The 22,631-nt window shown below is 41.5% G+C and overlaps 1 protein-coding gene across 1 annotated transcript; it reads left to right on the top strand.

Annotated features, from left to right (window-relative positions):
- Positions 1–213: 213 nt before the first annotated feature.
- On the top strand, positions 214–22,297 carry LOC149800309 (uncharacterized). The gene is made up of 3 exons (XM_089957219.1): positions 214–532; positions 1,212–1,569; positions 20,418–22,297. Exons 1-3 carry the CDS (start codon positions 220–222, stop codon positions 20,644–20,646), a joined length of 900 nt encoding a protein of 299 aa, XP_089813345.1. The 5' UTR covers positions 214–219; the 3' UTR covers positions 20,647–22,297.
- The last annotated feature ends 334 nt before the right edge of the window (positions 22,298–22,631 follow it).

The raw sequence follows: 22,631 nt of genomic DNA, 5'->3' as shown, positions 1-22,631 counted from the left end.
TGCACACACATCGTTGGATATGGAATACAAGTAGGTGATAACTGGTATTGGTCCGGATTAAACTTTCTCCTTACCTGGGGTTTTCACAAGTCACTTTCATGGAATCTTTAAGATTCAGTTGTATGTCTTAAGCCATATATCGTGAAATCGGTTCAACTTTACAAACATCAATCCACTTAAATGCATTATACCTCTTTTTATTTAAAGGTAATAACTCGTATGGGTCCGGATACAGAGTTTTCTTTCCCTGGGGTTTTCACCAGCCCAGCAGACGGAATATATAAGTTTCAGGTGTACGCAATGAATCAGTCGTCTGGTCGAGTTTGGCTTGAACTTACCAAAAATCAAGATCTGGTCGCATCTCTCAACGGCTGGTCTTCCAATGACTTTGCTACGACAGGAAATGCAGTTATACTTTACTTGAACCAAGGAGATGAGGTTTCAGTACAAGCAAATGTTCAAGCAGATGTAAGTTTGTACGGTTCGTCATATGAGCTCAAAACAACGTTTTCTGGAGTTCTAATGGTTGCCGGTGAGTTACATAGATAGCGTTGTATCTAATCAATCCAACAGAATGGTCTCTTGTCTTAAAGGTCTAAAACTCTATGATGTACAACCAAACTTCAACTCTTTAATTTGCACAGACCAAACACTAGAACACCTAATAATATACAGCAAATAAAATTCGTCTCGTTCTCAGATTACTCATTAACGATGAAAAATTCCCAAATGACTCGAAATAAAAACTAGCATGTCTGATTTCAGAAATTAATCTCTTTTTCACAGTCCTGCTTATATTTAACAGTATTTTATTCATGATAAATTGTACTTATCAGAAAGCCTTGGTTGCATTTGTTCATCCAATTGCTAGTTATGACAATCTTCTTCTTGCTGTATCTGTAACAACGAGTTTTTTTTTTCAAATAACATTCAGTATCTGATCTAAAATGAACTAAACTGCCGAAATACAATATTAAAAATTCCCTACCAAAATATTGCCTTTTAGTACATGAAATTTAAGGAAATCCGCAACTCTTTTGCATAATTACCACATATATTTATAATATTTTCAAAAAATAGTTTTATTATCTCCAGTATCATTAGCACAATAATACATGCTCTCAGACTGAATAAAATTTTGAATGAATTTTAGTGAAACCGTTGCCAGATGTTTTAAATCTCGTCGTGTAATCCGCATGTTTTATCAACAGCGAATGGTTCTGACACGAGCATTGTATTCTCTGCGACCTTGACCTCACATGAGACTTTTCTTCCGGGATATCCAATTTTGTACGACAAGTTACTACTCAGTCAAGGCAACGGATACAACACCAATACCGGAGTATTCACAGCACGTGTCCCTGGCGTCTATATTTTCCAATATATTTGTTCGCTATCTTTGCTATCAGCGACAGACCGGGCGCAAGCCGGAAACACAGTCATTTTGCAGTTGCATTTGGGTGATTATGTGGCGGTTAAAGCGAAACGAACAAACAAGCTGTTCCGGGAAGCAAAGCAGATATACAGCACGTTTTCTGGGTCCCTTATTGGATCCGATAACATCTTCAGGTACATATATTTCTATTTCATTATGCTAGTGTCTTACACGTGATATTGTATTTTCCCGCTTTTCCAAAACAATAAACTCGGGAACTAAGATATTCTGCCATTCTCTCGGAAGTTTCTAATGACTATGAATGTAATGTGTAATATTATTCATCTCTTTTTTCATCAAGCGTGTCAGTCTTGAGTGTTGGTATTGTTGGTCTTACTTGTGGTACGTTCTATGGATAACTTATAGAGAAGGCGTTTGCTTCTTTACTGCTTATTTATAATTTCACGATTTTACCAACATTTTCATAAATAACGCAGACTAGTCAGTGTACCTTAGTAGTGAAGGGGGACACCCTAGGGACTAGGGGAGTTCCATGTTAAAAAGGCAATATCCACTCTGGGGCATATAGAAAATTTAACATGGGAGAAAAAGATATCCACTCTGGGGACAAGGGAATTTAACATGGGAGAAAAAAATATCCATTCTAGGGACAAGGGGAATTGAACATGGGAGAAAAAAATATCTATTCTAGGGACAAGGGGAAATTAACATGGGATTTGTTTTGTCTTTTTTGTTTTTAAAAAAAGAGGGTTGGCAATTGAAAGTCAATCTCTTTTCGAGACCTATGAGTGGCCCTGAAAAGGGCCTTTGGGTTTCTTCTTCTTCTTCTTCTTCTTCTTCTAACTCCTCAACTTCTTTATCCATCCTCTTATTCTTTCCATCATTCCTTTCTTCTTCTTCTTTTCTGTTTCCGGTATCCAGTCCGGGTGACCCATGGCTCGGAACTTCTGTTGGATTTTTATCCAGTTAGCGTTCAGTTTCTCTAGTTCTTCCTTTTTCTTTCTATTTTCTTCTTCTTTTCTATCTTTTGCCCACCTGTCCTTTATTTTCTCCACTTCTTCATCTATCACCTTTCTCATCTTTTCTTCCCCTTTTTTCAATCTTTCAACACTCCTTTTGACAAACGGCCACTCTGACCTTTTTTCTATCTCTTCCACAAACCTTCTTACTTCTTCTACCTTCTCCAGGGCCTCTTTTAATGTTCCCACTCTGACATAAGGGGGATTTATTAGACCTCTCAGTCTCTTCAATTAATCCTTCTATCATCTCCCTGGCTAATTTTAGTTCGTTCACGTAGTGCACACTGGTTCTTAACCTCCAATCTCTTTCAATCCTTTCAACTCCATATTCACCATCCACCATCCAAAAATAAACATGCCTTAAATCATTGAACAGTTGGGACACTTCCATCTTCTTTTTTTATTCTTTGTAGAATGGTTTGAACGACGAATTATGTGGGTTCTTATAGTGAAAGCGCGGACGTGATGGAAAACATCCCCCAAGACATAAAATTGATATTACCTAGATCATGACCAAACAACGCGCGGACGTGAAGGAAAACATCCCCTACTTTTCTCATTTCATATGATCTACTATCCACATACGTGAACCAGCAATAAACAAACCCCAAATCTACTATTTACCCACGCAAATCATTAAAACTAAATTCATAATCTACTATCTACACAAACGTACGTGAGCGCTTACAAAACCCCATAATCTACCATTCACACAAACCTACTTGATCACTTACAAACACTAATACATACACTCGCAATTAAAAAAAGAGTCAGTGTTTATATTCACACTACTCTACATACACACAATGGCAAATCGATTGTTATTTCTTTTCTAGAGTATTGGGTAGCCCTGAAAAGGGCTGTTTGTGTTTGAACTCCAGTGACACCTGGTTAATGATAGCACCTTCCAGGCCTGGCACCACACACACATCTTCTTCCCCAGTCTCCTTTTACTTTTTTTCTTGAAAGCGCAGAGGGAGGATGATTGGCTTCAGCACCCCAATCCTCTGTCTCTGGTATCTTGTAAGCCATCCTCTCTCGTATTTTCTTTTCCTCCTCTTCTCTCTGCCTTCTCTCCTCCTCTTCCTTCTTTATTCTTTCCTCTTCTACTATGGCCTCCGCGGCCAGTTCATTTAACAGGCGCCTGACATATTCCAGATGTATCTGGAGTTCAAGAAGTTTGCTTATTCTGGTATTCATTGTCTTGTTAACGAATGAACAGGGTAGCTAGACTGCCCAGTGAGTTTCAATTTATATTGAAAGCGCGGACGTGATGGAAAACATCCCCCTAAAACAAAATTGATCTTACCTAGATCATGACCAAACAACGCGCGGACCTAAAAGAAACACTCACTCACTTTTTTATACTGCCTATTACTAATTTAAAAATTTTCATTAATCACTTCAACATACTATCCACATACGCAAAGCAATCAAACCCCAAATCTACTCTCCCCACACGTCAAACACCCAAAAAACATGATCTTAATCTACTATCCACACAAACGTACGTGAGCACTTACAAACAAACAGTCATATACACAAACACATACACTCACACTATAAAAAAGTGTCAGTGTTTATATTCACACTACTCTACAAACACACATTGGCAAATGGATTGTTATTTCTTTTCTAGAGTATTGGGTAGCCCTGAAAAGGGCTGGTTTTTTTTTTTTTTTTTTTGCTATGGCAATCTTTTACTTTCTAAGAATGCGACATCCTTTGAGGATAGACTTTCTGACGATAGGTCTGCTTCTTCGGAAAGAGAAGAAGAACTCTTTGGTGTCGATACGACATTCGACAAAGACTCTGTCAGGTTCAGGTTCCTGCTGCTGCTGCTGCTGCTGTTGTTGTTGCTGTTGCAGCTGTCTCTGAAGTCTGTACTTCTCTGTCCATTCTTCTTTCTCCCTGTTCACTTCTTCTCTGAAGAGCTCTTTTATCAGGTCTTCAGTGACTTTTAAAATTTTCACATTCTCTATCTCTTCAGCTTTCGGTATCAGACTGTGTCTGACCCTATGCAAATTCACGTAGGCTTCGTTTAGCTTAGCTAGTTTGGAGCACATCTTCGTAGGAGGATGAGTCGACAATGGATGGTTTGACTGGAAACTGCCCCGGTTCTTAAAGTCAAAGCGCGGACGTGAAGGAAAACATCCCTCCACGGTTTTCGAGCCGCAACGTTCAATGAATGTCATGAGAGGGATAGAGAGAAGTTAAAGAGCATGAATCAACATTCTTATAGCCAAACAAAAGACAAAGGCATTTTTTTCAAAACACAACATTTTTTTATTCAAAATCACTTAACACTAACCGACAACTCTAAGATTTTTAACAATAATCCAACAATATAACATCAAACATTTTTTTTCTTCAAATCTCAAACATTTTTTCAATTCACACTCTACGTTGTGAATAAAATTGTGATTTCCATTGTTGGAAGTCATTAGGCCATTGATGGACACTACTTTTCCTAGCTTGAGACAAAAGATAAGCATAATGGTCACAAAACCATCGATCTACTTTCACATCGTTTCTTGAAGAAGAACGAGGATCAAAATGAGTCACTAAATGTTCTAAGGAATAGCCCAGGCTGCGATGATGCAGAAAATACACACAGTACTGTCCACACACCAAGGAATCTGTGCCTTGTAATTTCACATTATTGAATCGGGTGGTCTGAGCATTTCTTCTCATAAAGTCGATGATATCGTCTTCCAAAGGGGTCAATCCGTACGAATCAAAATATTCCACACATCCTTCTTGAGGAAAGTAGACGGCTACCCAGTGGGTTCCTGGGATATGACTGTCGTCCGTGTTGATGACATAAGCTAGATGGTCTTGAGGTTTGCGATGATGGAGTTCATCTTTAGCACAGACGACAGGATTCAAAGAAGCCGTGTACGAGCTGTGGTTCAAAAGATAATAAAGTTCCCAGGTATCCATTGATTTGTGTGTTTTCTTCTTCACAGGTAATAATATGTCATCAATTCGATCCTGACTTTTTGTTTGAAAATGTCTGACAAATAACCGTTTCTTCGTTTCGTCTCCTCACTCTGATTCAGGAGAGCTTCGATACGATGGATCTCTTGAGTGGTTAATGGTGGATAAGAATGTTCACTCAAGTCTTTATACCACTGATGCAACACGACATCGTCCGAGATGAGACTCCAAGCTTCGTCCAGATACTCGTCCAATTTTTCTTCTTGACTCAGCATCAGGCATTTATCGTGTTGAATTTGACTGGGATGATCGTTTTGACATCCATAGCAATCTTTCTTGATCAATTCCGTCATTTTTTCGACCAAGTGTTTGGCAAAACAGGAGACTAAATGCGCTTCTTGTTCTGGCCATCTTGACTTCATCATAACTTCGTCGTCTTTGTCTTGGGATTCTCCTTCCACGGTCTCCTCACATTCCATCTCCAAAGTTTCTCCGCTACGTAAAGAGGGATAACAGTCTTCCATGGCTTCTAATAGTCTAGAATGACTTCTCTCAAACTGTTGATTTCTATGGTATTATCGAATTCGGCATACAGGAGGACGTTCACCGTCTCTGTTAGATTTGTAGTAAACTGAATTTCCACACCAATCTGGCCAGATTTGATAGGGTGGAAATGTCCCTCGTCGCTGCCTTGGTCTGGAGTGAAATCGAAAGCCCACAAAGCATAGCCTCCTTCATAATCCTCGTACGTAATGCCGTGACTGGTGTTGGTTCCTAACTGACCGGTGGCTTCGTACAGGGACAAGTACGACCTCAAGTAATTCTTCTTGTCAAAGTTAGGTTCGAAAGGTCGGGTACACAAGGTCTTGCCATCGCGACTGACTTCGATCTTGGACACGTCAAAGTGTTTTTAAGTGAAAAGGATTTTTAGCCAAAGCTCCGTTGAAGGCTGCATTCTCGACGATACCAAGGATCAAACGTTTGGGTAACTGTCCTTGGAACAGATGATCTTCGATCATGGAACGCAGCCCTGTAGGAATGGTGAAGGTTTTCACTTCCACGCGTCGTATGGGATACTTGGCGGTCGTTCTGCTCAACGTCTGACTGATGTCGTTACCCACTTTAGGTAACACTTCCACGCGTCGTACGTAGAGCCTGGCTTCCTCGATGACAGTGTTGCAAGCACTAGTACCTATCAAATGGAAAGCGGCACTACTACGATTCAGACTCAGGCGGAGATTCACTCCGTTCAGCAAATACTTTTCTTGTAACCACATGTCCAAATGCAAACGATCCATCAGTTCTAAGCTATCTCCACTTTTGATTCTGTCTCTTCGTTCTACAAATCCCGCATTGTGTTCTTTGGTTGTATTAATTTCGAATTCTTCAAACTGGCCTGCATCGTCAGCTTCCCATACCACACAGGCATTGAGATGAGTGTTCTTGGCGTCTATTCATTACGTCAAGAGATTTTCCAGGTAGGCACAATAAGGGTAAGTATTCATGCTGCTACTGACTAGTTTGTTATTCAAGTACAAGTCCACTCCACTGAACAAGGAATGCATGAAATTGTTGACGGGAGCTATTACCTCATCGCCATCTAGGGGCGAATTATCCTCATCGACAACTTTGACTTTCAGGTACAAGTAACTGCTATTCAGATCGATGTAATCTTCGGGCTGTCCTTTGATTTCAAACTCGATGGGAGCGGAGGCTGTCAAAGAGGAGACGGGGTGAAATTCCACCCACTGGGATTCTTGCATGGTCATGATGGTGGGGGCATGGCAAACAGATCCAGTTCCGATTTGGAACAAGCGCAAGATTCTCGGTGCATCGTTTTGCTCTTTCTCAATAATTGAAAACGTCTAAGTCTCGAACGGTTCTTCTTTTCTTTGTCTTTCTAGCTTTAGACGTGTGAAGTCTGGTGAAAGGGTGTTTTCTTCGTCGTCTCTTTCTGCCTTGTCCTTGCTGAATGCCTGACTCGGTAGCGTGCAGGGCATTTATAGGTGTTTCTCGTCGGCTCAAAAGGTCTTTGCCCGTTTGCAGCAAGACATTTTTGCCTGCCCTCAAGAAAGCTTCTTTGGGGTTTTGTTTGTCGATGATGACATTTTGGAGAAATTCTTTGCCTTGTGTCAATGCCGCATCTTTCAAGTAGTGCAATCCGCGTGTCACCATCGGTTTCAACACCGGGGCCACCGAACGAAAGGCCGATTTAACATATCTCCTAAACCGTGTCCTCGCTGTCGAGCAACCCCTCGGTACACTGGATACATGGCTTACGAATCGTGAGAGAACCGTTTTCGGAAATGGAGTTTCACCGTGACTTTTCCTTTGGTGAATGGAATATTTTGTCCCAGATCTCCTTTTATAGCAATGTTGACCGTGTCCAAACAAGACTTACTGACAGGCAAATAGTGAGGATTTACAAATTCGCGGTGGACGTGATAAGTGTTTCCACCTTCCTCGTCAGCGACCGTGGCAGAATCCACTTTGAAAGGAATGACATGCAGTAACGGTACGGAGGTGTGTCCCACCACGTTGTACCCCACCACATCGGAGTACACAAACATCAAATTCAGTTCTTGGTTCAGTTCTACCGGGGCACGAAATAACGTGCTTAAAGACTCGTTGTCGTAAACGACTGGCAATTCGTTTTTCTTGATCATGGCCCTTCTCATGTCCATGTCTCCGCCCAACATGTCAAACAATTCAGGACAAAATAAAATGGACACGATTTTACTCCCGTCAAATTTCATCAAGAAGCGACGAGCTGCTTTGTGGTATTCCATAGTGACACTTTTTTTGACACTTTCCAAAGCTTTCAGAAACACGACATTAAACCTGGAGGCTATGGTGCTCACCAAATGTTGACCACTAAAATAATAGCCTGGGGGAACGAACAAGTGATAGGTGGTGTACTTTTGATTTTTTGTGCCAGGGGTTTTCTTGTCATATTTGCCATGGGTATCCAAGTACTGTTGCATTTGCTCGTCATAAACTTCCACATCAAAAAAGTTTTGATTGGGAAGGACATTGAGGACTTGGGTCGGGTAAATGATTTCTACCAAATCCACTTCCCAATTGGCTTCGTGATCTAATGGGATGGCCTGAGGTAATTTGGCCGTGTAACAGCACAACGTCTTGTGGGGAAACACCTCCATGGAACTGTCACTGGGTAAGGTTAAGTAAAATTGGTTTTGATGACTCATAATTCCAGAGTTCTGTGGCTGTCCGAGTGGTTACTGGACGTCAGAGGCGTGTCTCCGCTCAAAATGGGGTTCTGGTTGTGGTTGTTATTGGAGTGGTGAGTGGCACTGGCACTGGACACAAGGTTCCCGTGGTTCCCGTTCGAGGAGAATTTCAGGGAGGGATTGGGAAGCAGATAACCGATGGAACTGCTCAATAAAATGGTCCACAATTGTTTGTCTCCTTGTTGCAAACTCAAACTGGCGATGGCTGCCCGGATGACACAATACACCACGAAGATTTGGCAGAAAAAGACGATTTGCGTTTTAGGCACACGTTCTCCGCACCACACCCACAAAGGTTGTTTTCGCAAATCTTGCACAGAACAACTGGGTGAAGGAGTGGTCGACATAGCTGCGTCTGTGTGAAAGGGCATGATGGTCACTTCTTTTTATAGTCGATGACTTGCGCAGCGTCGATCCAAGAATCAAAACTGGGTGGATATCCTTTCCAACGTACTTTGACTTCTTTGACACGTCGTTTGCCCACTTTACGGGTTCTGCGTTCGAGAATGCTTTCGATGTCGTACACGTCGTCTTCTTTTTTGGTCACACGTTGTAACTCGGGCAAATAAAACGTTCCTTTGAGCACTTCTCCGTTCATGTCTTCCAATTTATAGACGGCAGGATGACGACCATGCACTCGTCCAGTGACACGAAACAATTCGGTCGTCCAGTTAGGTAAGTAACCTTTGTCGAAAGTGCGTTTGGTTTTGTCAATGCGCACCCAATCTCCTACGGCCAACACTCCACTTTTCTTGGGGACAGCCCTCGTCGGGGACGTACCAAACAGGCGCTCAAACACCAACACTTCGTTGTCGGGAGTCACTTCTTGCGGGGCACGTCCGATGCTTCGATGGTAAGATTGGTTGTACGCTTGCACCAGTTGCGGTAAGATGTCGATGTACTTCAGAGTGTGGTGATGCGTAAAATATTTCCACATGCGTTCTTTCAAAGTGCGTTGAAAACGTTCCACGATGCTGGCTTTGGTTTCGGGATTTTCGGTGGTAAAAAAATGAATGTCACGTTTCTTTAATTCTTTTTGGAAAGCTTGGTTCAGATATTCGGTGCCTTTGTCCGTTTGCCATCGAACAGGGTGACGACCGCTTTGTTTCAACACTCGTTGCTCGCACTAACTCGCTGCTCGATTTGGAAGTCAAGGGCACGACTCAGGCAAATTTGGAAAAGACGTCGATGACACAAAACAAATATTTGTAGCCACGATTGTAGCTGGCCAAATGAGAGACATCAGCTAAATCGGCTTGCCATTGATGATCGATGCCTTCCACTCGGGGGCGACTTCTGGAAAACTTGCGTCGAATGGGTTTATGTAAAGTGTAGGTAGCTTGTTCTTGTAACCATCGTTACACTTGAGGTAAACGGAGACTTTTCAGTCGCATTTTGGCAGCACGATACAATTTTTGAACTCCTGCGTAACCTGCAGGATGGGAGGGATCGTAGTAAATGCTGGCTAACACTTTTTCCATTTTTTTTGTGTTTGTGTGTTAATAAGACATCCACTCTTGGAGGATGCTACTCTTTTTCTCTTGCGGTATTTTCTTGGATTGCAATGCTTTGCGTGTGCGACCAGCAATAGGTGTCGAGGAGGAGGATGTGCGAACAGGGGATATCGGTTCTTGTTTCACTTCTGTCTTCACTTCTGTCTTCGCTTTCTTTTTCTCTTGTGATGAAGAAGGGGTGGCCATCATCTTTTTAATCCATCCAATTCTGGAGGTAGGTGGTGTTGTTAACTTGCGTACTTTTTCTGGTGGAGTTTGAAACCCTTCCTCTTCTTCTTCTCCTTTTTCTGTCTTGGTCACTGGTAGTGGTGGTACTGGTACTGGTGATGGTGCTGGATTTTTCATCAAGGTCTTAAAATCTCTCAGAGTGGGTAGAGCAGTTTCGTCTAAAGCTTTCTGTTGAAAGAGTTGCAGTCGTTGCAAGAGTTGACCGTACTTTTGCGATTTTTCTGTTTCGGACAAATCTTGGCGATCCATCAAGGACTGCAATTCGTGTTGTAACTGGGACATCTCGCTCAAATGGGGATTGGGAGGTAAATGCGGGGTGCGTTGTTCTTGCCAACGATGGTATTCCATCCATTGTTTGTAAGGCAAGGCGTTCCTAACTGTTTGGCTAAGACTTGCACTTGCGATTTATCTCGAGGGCTTTTAAACAAGACCACGTAATGCGCATTGAGACTGATGGTGTGATGAGCTTTACTTTGTTGAAACAAATTATGGGTGATGTAAACGACACTGGCATTACGGTGATGCCCTTTGCGCGTGAACCACAGTTTAATTTCTTCTTCGTCTTCTCCTAACATGTCGTCGAAAATGACCAAATGGGTTTGACGGGAGTCAAAGACGATGCCGTCGTCTTCTTTAGGAATGTCTTCGACAAACACGATGGAATCGCCTTGACTTTCTCGCAAGAGGCTATACGCCGATTGCCACTCTTTGTAGCACCACACGATCCGCTGAGGTGGTCGATCGATCAAATGATGTTTATGTTCGATCAAACGTTTGACGAATTCGGTTTTGCCTGAACCGCTAGGTCCAACAATGAGCATGTTAAAGGGATGGCGAAGATACAAAGCCTCCCAATTGGCACGATCTAAGTGTTCGTCGATGACTTTGACAGTGGAGGAAGAGGGAGCAGAGACAGCAGAAGTAGGCATAGTGTCAGGAATGTCCCTTGTGACACGAAAACAGACAAGACGAGAGTTTATATACTTTTTTCAGAACACGTTTATTGAATGTTTTAAACATGAATACGAAAGACAAAAATACATAAAAGCCAAAGGCTTAAGTACAACGATAAAAGGCACATGATAACCATCAACGTGGAATAGAAACAAGTGTCTGTACAACATGTTTTGGGTAAAGTTCTGACGAGTTCTATAGTAGGGGGTAAGGTCACATAAGTGTCCTCCCGAAAGGGTCTTTCAGGCCTGTCCACGACAGTCCTGTCCTGGGTGACGGGTTCTTCTGGCACCGTCAATGACACAGGTTTAAAAGTAACTTTTTTCTTTGGACGTTGAAAGGAAGGATCACAACTCTCGTGCATACTGGGCCACTTCTTAGGTCCAAGCCTCAAAACCCCCTTTTTTCCAGGCACGGACATCTGTCCAATGGGGGTGTAAGTCACAAGCTACACACACATCGTCATACACGTCTTGGGTAGCTAAAAGTTGACGAATCTTTTTTTCCCGTAGAGGTCGAGAAGTATCCAGATGAAAACATAAGGCTTTGAGCAAAAGGAGTCTCTCGTGAACATTTAACGGGACCACTTTCATGTTGAATGGGTGGTAAATACTGTTCGTAAAGAGTCCACAAGGAATCGGCTGATAAACGAAATTCCAGAAACAAGTCACTAAGACACACACTATGCGTCGTCCCAAATTGAATGGATACAGTTATTGTAATAATCGACGGTAATGATCCACGGTTTGAATATGGTCATTGAGTTCCTTCCACGGAATCTGTTGGATTACATGCGATAAAGGTCGTGGCATGGCAGCCTATTTTTATAGTCTCTGTGTTTCGGAAACAATACACGTACTTTCTAGGCAGAGATCTTCGTTCTCCAGTAGGGAATTTAAATGTTGCATTCTGTAACCGAAACGTCAGACTTCGTTTAGAAGTTTCCTCTTCCGCTAACTAGATTCCACGTAAAATATGTCCGTAATCCTTTACCTTGTCTTCCTCAATGTGTTGTACTAGGTGAATCTCGAAGTAACCAAAATGATCAATGATCATCGGGGGCCTGGAAGTATTGAACAAGGTCTGACCACTGAAAAATTTCTGACGAATCAGTTCTCTTATACCATTCAGGTATCAGTGGTTAAAGATCTGGTGACGTAACGGATGCAACAGTTCTTTACGTTTGACTTGTATTTTGATCAGCTCTCGGTAAATGCGTTCTCTCAACTCCACAGGCAAGGCACGAATGTTCTCTTGTAAAGTATCCATGAACAGATTATGGTAAGTTACTTCAATGTCTCGGTCCCACTAAGGGTAAGTAATGACAATTCGGTGACCATCGAGCATGTTCTACGTAGGCCGAATCTTGCGGTTCCCAGTGGTGAAGTGACACACCGCAACTGAAGCACTTGACTTTATCTCCTTCGCCCAAGTAGAAAAATCCGGCTCTGGCTAATTCTTCGGGGGTCGGGCCTCCCAGATACTTAGGCCATTTTCCTTTGAACGATTGACGACGATTTTCAAAGTCGCAGTATTCCGACAAACGCACAGGAAACGAATATTCGTCTTTCACAGGATCGTTTCGATGAGGGTTGGGTGACATGGACAGGAGCTTGCTCAGAGCTGGATGACATCCGTAGGGGGGTAGACGTGAAGGTGAACATCCACCTTTAAAACGAAACCCAGTAAAATGTCCAAGAGGACGATCGGCATCGCTTTCGCATTCCTCAGGTTCGTCACGCACAGCATCACATTCCATCATAGGGGCAGTGAGAACAAAGTTCCCACGATGCTTTACGGCATCACTAAGGTCACAACGTACAGCATCGTACCCATCGCAAGGCTCACAATCGCATTCCACTTCCGAAGCCCCACACTTGAATTGTGCCTGTCTAAACTTGTTTTGTGTTTCTCTGAAAGTATTCATCTTGTTCGCTCGGTCTTGGTAGTCCCAATGAACTATCGATCTTGACAATAGCCCCTTTTTATACTAGTCGCAATGCAGTCTCAAGTTTGTACATCGTTCCTTTTTTTATGTTTTTTATGTCTTGTTTTGGAAGGTACCGTCTCTAAGGTACCGTCATCATTGTACCGTAATGTCATGGGTGGAAAGGCCATAGAAAGGTAAGGGCAGTGCGGAGACCATCGAGTATGTTCCAAAATAGCTGAATCTTTATAGATACATAGATCCATTCGTAACTTCAGGCCACAAGCGAAACACTGTACTTCATATCCCAATCCTGACTCAGGTCCCAAGTAGACAAATCCTGTTCTAACTAAAACATGCGAAGAAGGTAATCCTTCCCTATCCGTAGGCCATTTCTGAAACGTGTCCAATCGACGGGCACAATCACAATAGTCATGTAAGAAGACTGAAAAAGGGTAGGGTTTGAACTTGGAGTGTTCATCGGGTTTCTCACTCGATTCTTGCTGTGGCGAGGTCAGACTTCTGGTGGGTGGCTATCCTCTTACAACCAATGTTTTATACCAACGTGTCCATACGGCAAAGTAAAGTGGTTGGGTAGTCGCACTCGCTTCTGGTACACGATTTGATAGACTTTTTCCAAGGGTCGACTGACGATGTGGTGAGTGGGCAAACGTACAATCTTGTTGGGTTGATAGGTGGTCACTTTAAAGTGTTGATCTTTTCCAGACTGCAAGGCTTCTTTCAATACCCCAAAGTTGACCACTCGACTGGTACGATAATTCAGAGTCAATCCTTTCACTTTGCACTTCGTTTGCACTTCTCCTTGTGGGTCCCGGTATTCGTAGCCGTCATTTTTTGGACCGCCACTGACAAAACTTAGAATCTTGCCGTCGGGATGCTCGTCTGTCCAGGCTCCTAAACGGTCTCCTTCGATGTCAGGGTGCTGTTGACTCGGGTGATGGATGTAAATGCAACTGTCCGTGTCAAAGTACAGGACGCATTCCCCTAACAGTTCTAAAGCTTCGTACAATTTTAAGCGAGCATGGGCTGTCACGTAAGCCGCAATGATGACATTTCCAAAAGGGTCGTCTTGTACAAAGTCCAGATCTTCTTCGTAATTGACCAAGATCAAATCCTCGCGAACGACGTCCACGTGTTTCATGTATTTGGTTTTGTCGTGAATCGTCTGGAAGTAGCGGGAAGGTTCTGTCAAATATTCCGTCTTGGGTAAACACGGTCGTTGTGCCATTTTACCCCACAAGAAATTTAACATCACTTTGGCAAACGATCGCCTGCCTTCGTTTTTCTCGATGTGGTCTAAAGAGATGCCTTCTTGTTGATAGTATTTCTCTTTGAATGTGTTTTGGTCTTCGGGAGTGTGCCACCAGGAAGTATAGCCGCTGGCTTCTTGCTTTAGTTTCAAAAAGGCATCCACGTAGTCGGCGAAAATGCCTTTCTGCGTGGGGTCACCCTTGTGGTATTGTTGTGTCTTGGGAAAGTGACAAATTTCGTACACTTCTAACAGTTGGTATCCCATGTCCAGAGCTTTGAACAATTCTACGCTAACTCAGGTTCCCGTCAAGGCCCGTTCTTCCTCGGTGTGCTGACAAGGCTGATCTTGGTTGCACGTTTCGGCACAAATACGACACAATGGAAACATCAGTTTGCCTTGACAATGGTGAGGTAACACGGGACGGTATAGGTTCGTGGGAGGCAAAACTTTACACTTGATCAAGCCTTCGTATTGTCGAATGTTTTTCAGGTCGATGTGTTCCGTGAACATTTGCGGGTGCCCTACAGGAAAGCGACAATATTTGCATACGTAGGGATACAGCGAACACACGTCCAGGTATTTGATTTCTTCTCCTTTCTCTTCGTCGGCTTGGTACAGCAAACAGGTGGCATTGGTCCTTTCTCCGTACAAACTATCCCTCGGGTTCAGGGGGTCCATGAACTGGTAACTTTCCACGAGGCGTTTAAACTCGGGATCGGTTTTCAAACGGTAATCGTACTCGTGTTCCCACGTTTCCACCACTTGGTATCCTTCCTGTTCTAACTTTAGGCGTCGCTGACAATTGTCCTGGTACAAGTCTTCCATGGTTCGTTGTAAAAACTGATTGTTAGTGTCACGATCAGGGTAACAGACGTCCGTGAAATAAGCAACTGTTAAACTCGTACACAATCTTGGGGTTTTCTAAGTCCCAGCCATCGACCGAATACATTCCGATGGTCTTTTCGACCCCTCCGTTGCGGGCATGCTGAATCCATTTGTCTTCCTTGTCGCACAAGTAATGTAACCAGCGTAGGGCTTTGACCGAGTATTGACGTTTGACATAGCTGGTCGTTTGAGGACTGATGACAGCTACGGTGTTTTCAGGCATGAATCGTTGTCGATACACTAAGGAACACGCTTTGGCAATGGTGCAAGCTTCTTTCAAAGGATCGACCCCTCCGGGTTCCATGAACAGTTCTCGAAATTTTCCACAGCAACGTCGTAAAATGTCCACGTCGGAACGACAATACTTTAACATTTCTTCCTGAAAGTTTTAAGGGTCCGAGGCGTGAGCCTGGTACCAAGCGTAGAAAGCTTCTAGTTGTTCGGTACGCATGTTGTCGGGGTCGTAATAGTGAGCCTCAGGTAAATGGGGTAGAACGGCGTGTTGATTGGCTTCCTTATTGAAAAAGTGTGGAAAGTACCTTTAGCCATTTCTGTCATTCCAAACGTTTTAGGCATTCGGCTCAAAGGCATGGCCAAGTAACTCATCGAATCTTTAAACTGTACTTGTCCCACTTGCATGAAAATGATTTTGGCTCCGTTCAAAGTCACTTTAGGACGCTCGGTGCCATGTTCCGTATAGTATCTCAAAAGAAACTGTCCATCGTATCCGGAGAAATTGTGAGTCATCACCGTGGCATGACGATGACAATCTCCGTAACGTTCGATGTCCTCTTGACTCCACGTCTTGTCGATGGGGTCTAAGACCCATCGAGCGAAATCGGCTAGCGTGTTCGGTCCCCGAAAGATTTTTTCACGTCCTCCAGGAATCTTGCTGCAGTGAGGGCAATGACTGAAGATAGGTTCTTGAATGCACTTCTCGCACGCTCGATGAGCCACGCAGAAATTAGGAATGTGAATGCCAGTCTCTTGCATGCATTCGAAATCGAACAAGATGAAATTGCCTTTCTTCTTGTGTCCATCCTCTTTCTCTGTTGGGGGTTGGTATTTTTGCACGTAGCATTGGTGTTCCAAGTCCACGATGTGGTGACAAATGTGACATTTTTTCTTTCCTGAACATACGTGTGCCTTGGCATTATTGGTACTTATGCCTTGTCCACACGTAGGGCACAATATCAGCAGTTGACAAGCACATTTCTGCTGTGAACCTTGCGTCTTCAGATGTTGTTGGTAACAGGCAGGGCTGACAAACGTGTGCAGACAAGTTGAACAATGCACTGGTCCTTCGCTCAGACAGGGTGGAGAGGCCAAACATCCTGAGCATTTCAATCCACAATGTTTGTGTTGCTCTCGATTATTATAAACATGGTCACATTTCTCACAGTAATATTGGTATCCCAAGAATCCGGTGATACTGGTAATGGTATCGAAATGGTCATCGTGATAATAGACATGAATGTATTTTTCATCCTTAAAGTCTTTGGGTTGACATTGTCGCTTGAGTGTGGTGAGCAAAGAATCCCACATCTCAGTGATGAACCCTTCTGCTTTCTATAACGGTACTTCGGACTTGAAATCTTTAAACTTCACCGTGTATTTGTAAGCCGTGGTTCTAAATTTTCTAGAGGAGCGCTTTTCCGTCTCTCGAATGGAATAGTACTTTTCAGGGTGACTAAGGGTGGTGAACTTGGTTTAGAGGGTTCGGATTCTGGTTCACTCATGTCCTCTACAAAATCACTGGCATGAATTTGTGCCAAGACTTCAGCTCTGGTACGAGGCGATAGATCACGTTTCTGCCTCTTACTTTCTTCTTCTTTCTTCTCAAATGAATTGGATCGTTTCATCTTCAGTGCAAAACGTCAAATGACTCAAGTTTAAACACCATGGACTAATTTATAGTCATGGCAGACCAGCGTATATAAAGGGCATGTGTCTTGTTCTTTCACTATTCATTTCACTCTCAAACCGAGCACAACGATGGAAGAGACTAGCCAAATCGAACGTTTCTTCAGAGCTTTGCGAGGGGTCATTAGAAAATTCTCTTCAGACCAGCTGACGGACTACTCTCCTTCCTTTCGAGATAAAAGTCAAGATACTTGCTATATCTGTCAAAAGAAAGGTCATTGGTCTTCAGAGTGTCCAGACCGTCAAAAAAGAAAAAAAAGCAGGGGCTAGAAAAGACAAAAGTCAAGATACCTGTTATTATTGTATAGAAAAAGGACATTGGTCTCCAGATTGCCCAAAAAAGAATCAAGAGGAGTCAGAAGAAAAGAGGGATTCTTCAGAAGAAGAGAGGGATTCTTCAGAGGAAGAAAGCAGCCAGGTGAAGAAAAAGAAACAGGAAAAGAAAAGAAGAAGGGAAGAAAGTGAGGAGGAGGAAGAGGAAAAGACTGTGACGGTGAAGAAATTTAAAAAACAGAGAGAGTAAACAATGAGACAGAAGAAGTGTATGAACTTTTTAAAGTGCTCTGTTGTGAATTGCATTGTAACTATTGATAAAAGAATTAATTAATTATATAAGGTAAGTGTCTTTGGGTTTTGAGTTTAAAATAAGAACGTAGACTCACGCACTCATACACAGACACGTACTATAGGGGTAAAATGGTTTGTTTTGTTTTTTTCTGAATTATTGGCAAATTGAAAGTGTATCTCTTTTCGAGAGACGTGGGTGCCCCTGAAAAGGGCCTTTGGTTTTTGGTGTAGGGGTGAGATTAAGCAATCAACTTTAACTGTCTTAAGCCTTTGCCACGGCAAAGGCCTGCTTCTGGACTGCGTACTGTTGATGATGATGATTTGGTTGAAATCACTAAGGGTGGTACGGTAGGCTTAGTCACAGGGTTGACGTGTTTAGCTCGGGAAGGTCTTATTCTCTTCGGTCGTAATAAAGAAGTCTGATACATTTGTTTCAGACTTCTTAACTCCGCTAAAATGTCCAACAGTACCGTGACCGTTTCATTTTCACCCTCTTGTTTCTTTGCTGCTACTTCTTCTTCTTGTTTTTTTCTTACCTCTTCTTCTTGCTGCTGTTGCTGTAGGAGAAAAGCTTGTTCCGCTTCCTTTTGTCGTTGTATAAATTTCTCCTATTCTTCTTTCTGTCTCTGTCTAAAATTCTCCAATTGCGGTAATGAAGGTGACGAAGGTTCCGGAACAAATTCTTGCGAGGTAACAAAATCCACAAAATCCCAATTTACCTCTTCTGAAAGTAAGTCCGGGTTCCCTTGGGCGGTCTCCACTGCTGGTGCACCCCAATGGATCGTTTTCTGAGTTTCCGTCATGTTGAATCACTGTCTCGCATCGATTGACTGCACACAGGTGCTAACGAATCTATATAGACCACGTGACGTCACAGACTGTTCTCTTCGGATTGGACGCGGACTGACTGAATTTTGTAACGCGTGTTTGGATTGGTCAATGAACTCAATCCATTTCAATCCTTCCTACCCCTATAAATAAGCGCAGTTCACTGCATTGATTCACCTGTTCTCGGCGCCTCAAGATGTGGACCACAGTCGAATCATCCACCCTTGTTTCTTCAATGATGTTTAGGACGGACATGCTAATGTATGTCCGATCCAAGTGGACAGTTGTCCACAAGTCAGACACCAGTCTGTGGATACGAAGAGTGTACGTGGAGAGACAAGGTTGCCTCAAGAGGACACTGATTTATGGCCCTCGAGTAAGACGTAGCTTGAGGACAAGAAGATGCCGCAGATGCCCTTTATGTTAAGGGCATATTAACATAAACCCAAAGGCACTTTTCAGGGCCACTCATAGGTCTCGAAAAGAGATTGACTTTCAATTGCCAACCCTCTTTTTTTTAAAAATAAAAAATAAAAACAAACCCCATGTTAATTTCCCCTTGTCCCTAGAATAGATATTTTTTTCTCCCATGTTCAATTTCCCTTGTCCCTAGAATGGATATTTTTTCTCCCATGTTCAATTCCCCTTGTCCCTAGAATGGATATTTTTTTCTCCCATGTTAAATTCCCTTGACCCAGATTGGATATTTTTTTCTCCCATGTTAAATTTTCCATAGTTCCCAGAGTGGATATTGCCTTTTTAACATGGAACTCCCCTAGTCCCTAGGGTGTCCCCCTTCACTACTTACCTTTTATGGGTAAAAGTGTGCTTTTTATGTTGTGGCAATGTGACAAACGATTTCATGGCAGGAGAGCGTTTTTATTAGATTACTAATAGAATTTAATTTACGGTATATGTGCTATCGATTCAGTAATAGCATTCGATATCTGGAATACTTCATCTATGTATACATTTCTTTGTTTTTATATTAGGAAGCAATGGTGTGATTGCATTTTCTGCTGGCCTGACGAGAAGTTTCACAATACCCTCGGACACGATGATTGTATTTAACCGAATCTTTCTAAATCTGCAGCACGCCTTTATTCAACGCATCGGGAATTTCACTGCTCCCGTACAAGGGTTGTACGGATTCAATGTGCATGCACAATCACAGACAAACCATATTGCTAGGCTTTTCCTTTATCGTAACTCTGAGTAGGTTTGAAAATCCTTTCCAAACCACCATCACCGCATAAACTCTACTATTTATGCTACTAATACTACTACTATCGTTATTACTATTACTTAAAATAATAATAATAATAATAATAATAATAATAATAATAATAATAATAATAATAATAATAATAATAATAAAAGTAATAATAATAGAAACCATGATAACAATAATGACTGCAGTAACGTAGAATATGACAAGGAAGAAGGCGAGAGGAACACTTGTCAAGCTATATTAAAAAGTTTTCAAAATAAAATTTCATTTAAAACTTCCGAAAATCATGTTTGTATTTTAAGTTTAAAATTCAAGTTTGACTCATACAACAATAACATGAGATGTTTAGACGATTCAGAATTTTACGAACCGTGCCATAAATAGTTTTAAAAGCTGTACTATTCCTTGCTTTTTTTACACACATTTACGAACAGGTTTTGTTAGTTTTAGACTTTGGAGACATTTTCATTAACCATTTCAGGAGGATAGTAGCCATGCGGAGCAATGTTCCAAACCAGTACAACAGCACTCCAGGCCACCACGGAACAGGCGGGAACTCCGTAATTCTCCATCTGCAAGTCGGTGACTCTGTTTACCTAAAGGCAGAAAGGTCTGGTTTTGTTATGTATGGCACTCAGGATCAAGTGTATTGCACCTTTTCTGGTTATCTCATTGCTCCCACATATAAAGGACTTTCCGTTATTGGGTGACGTTGCTGAATTTGCCGTGCTTTGTTATCTAGATTCGCTCATTCAATTGACGTTTCTAATTACAGAGATTTCTTATGGTTGTGCAGTCGTATACATATATGTAAACTGTACTGTAGTTGAAGACATCTTAAATCTGAAATTATCCAGTTATATGCACAACCTTGTATATGAAAATATATCTGAATAATATTGAATATATTTTCCTAAACATTGTTTTCAGCCTTTAAAGCTAAACTTAATCAAGGTTCATCACATTTCGAACCAGATACTTTCTTAAACGAATCCAGCGAGGCGGTCGCTTTTCATGTGCGTACGAAAAATCTCTATCTTGTTCGCTGACGTCCATGTGTTAACAGATTTTTAGCGAAGTGGAGTTGATGATTTGAACGCTCTAAAGACGTGAAGCCGCCATTACGCTGTCAGGGATGACATGTTCACTAAGGAAATATGGTAAATCATATTGTTTATACTTGAAACACAAACTTAAATACAACGTATTTAATTCCAGAATCTAAAGATGTAACTTTAATTATCCATCCTATCAAAGCTGTATTGAATGAACAATATCACTGCAGCGCCCGAATACTAACCTTATTGAAGAGTCCACCCTGACAATGTTACTTTTGCTGAAAGAGTTTCATGGCGTATACACAAGTGGTACAAATCATTTTAAAGTTATTTTTAACATATGGTAGCTAACGACAGTCACGATATTTATAATTGGAGCACGGAACAACGTTGACGTCATATTGACATAGGCGGTATGGGATTTCAAAGTAGATTATCGGTATAAAAGCTTCATCCAATCTGCAAACTCACAGTATGCTATGCTTAAGACTAGTTATATCAGAAATATAAGCAATTGACAATTTTTATTTAGAAAAGTACACAAATTAACAAAATGACGAAAACACAATTTACCTATGATTCCACTCCACATCTTCTAATTTTGATTGAATTTCTAAATGAAAAGGAAATCCTGACAATTGCTATGTTTTATAATATTATATGGTTTAAGGTATAATTGACAAATTCTTTTGTTGAAGTGAATCAGTTTCACTGAACCGTTTCAAATATTGGATACTAGATTATTATGATCACCAGATGGTTTTGACTGTTGAACTATGCTTTCAAATTGATTACCTTGTTCTGAACAGGAGATATATTTATAAAATGTGTGAGAGAATATTTCGTTTAGCCGGTTATATTTGTTTGAATTTGAAATAAAGCACTTAAATTTGTGCATGGAGTACAGTTAGAAATTTCGTTGATCCGAACAATGAAAAGGCAAACAAGATAATTAATTTCAGCTATTTTATGTTACAACGGGTGCGAAACAATTCTGACGTTACAAAGCGACAAAATAACCCTTTAGAAAGATAGAGAACTTTTAATTTTTTATTGAAAGAGATTATATAAAATTATTAAACATGTTTCACCGGAAAGAGTTAATTTCATGCAAGGGACAAAACTTTGAAAAATAATATTAAGCGGAAAGAAGAAATGGGTTTAAGGCTACTAAAGACACGTGTATCTTGCTTATTCTAGTAGATGGAACGTCTGAAGTAAAGTGTGTATTACGGATTTACAGTATGTCTGTTTTGCTTTTGTGATTTATTTCAAGATATTAGATCGGTCATATCATTAATGTTTTCATGTACTGGGATAGTAAGAGCTCCCTGACACTTTATCTCCTACGGCCAATGAATACGCTTTAAAAACATGTATCCTGTCCAGTTATATTTGAACACAACTAAAAATGATTCCAAAAAATGATATTAAGAAAGGAATTGTTTATTTTATTGATCACAATGTTTAATTAAAACCTTCTTATAACTTACAAATGTGGCCATAAAACATCCGAAAACTCCTCTAGGCCAAACATATACTCTTATTACTGACAAAGATGGAGCGCACAATACAAATTTATTATACATAACACTGTGCTGAATTCTTATGTCTTATCTTGATAGTGTTTTTTGTTT

The sequence above is a fragment of the Sinohyriopsis cumingii genome, chromosome 5 (genome assembly GCF_028554795.1).
Source record: "Sinohyriopsis cumingii isolate HCF-2022 chromosome 5, ASM2855479v2, whole genome shotgun sequence".
Lineage (NCBI taxonomy): Eukaryota > Metazoa > Mollusca > Bivalvia > Unionida > Unionidae > Sinohyriopsis > Sinohyriopsis cumingii.
Note: the sequence above shows the minus strand (reverse complement) of the source record. Positions and strands in the feature narration are given on the sequence as shown.

Bases quoted from the DNA above. Each gene is read 5' to 3' on its own strand.
- LOC149800309 (XM_089957219.1), top strand. From the start codon at position 220: ATGGGTCCGGATACAGAGTTTTCTTTCCCTGGGGTTTTCACCAGCCCA. The intron at 533-1,211 runs GTGAGTTACATA...TTTTATCAACAG, and splicing joins TGGAGTTCTAATGGTTGCCG to CGAATGGTTCTGACACGAGC. The intron at 1,570-20,417 runs GTACATATATTT...TAACCATTTCAG, and splicing joins GGATCCGATAACATCTTCAG to GAGGATAGTAGCCATGCGGA.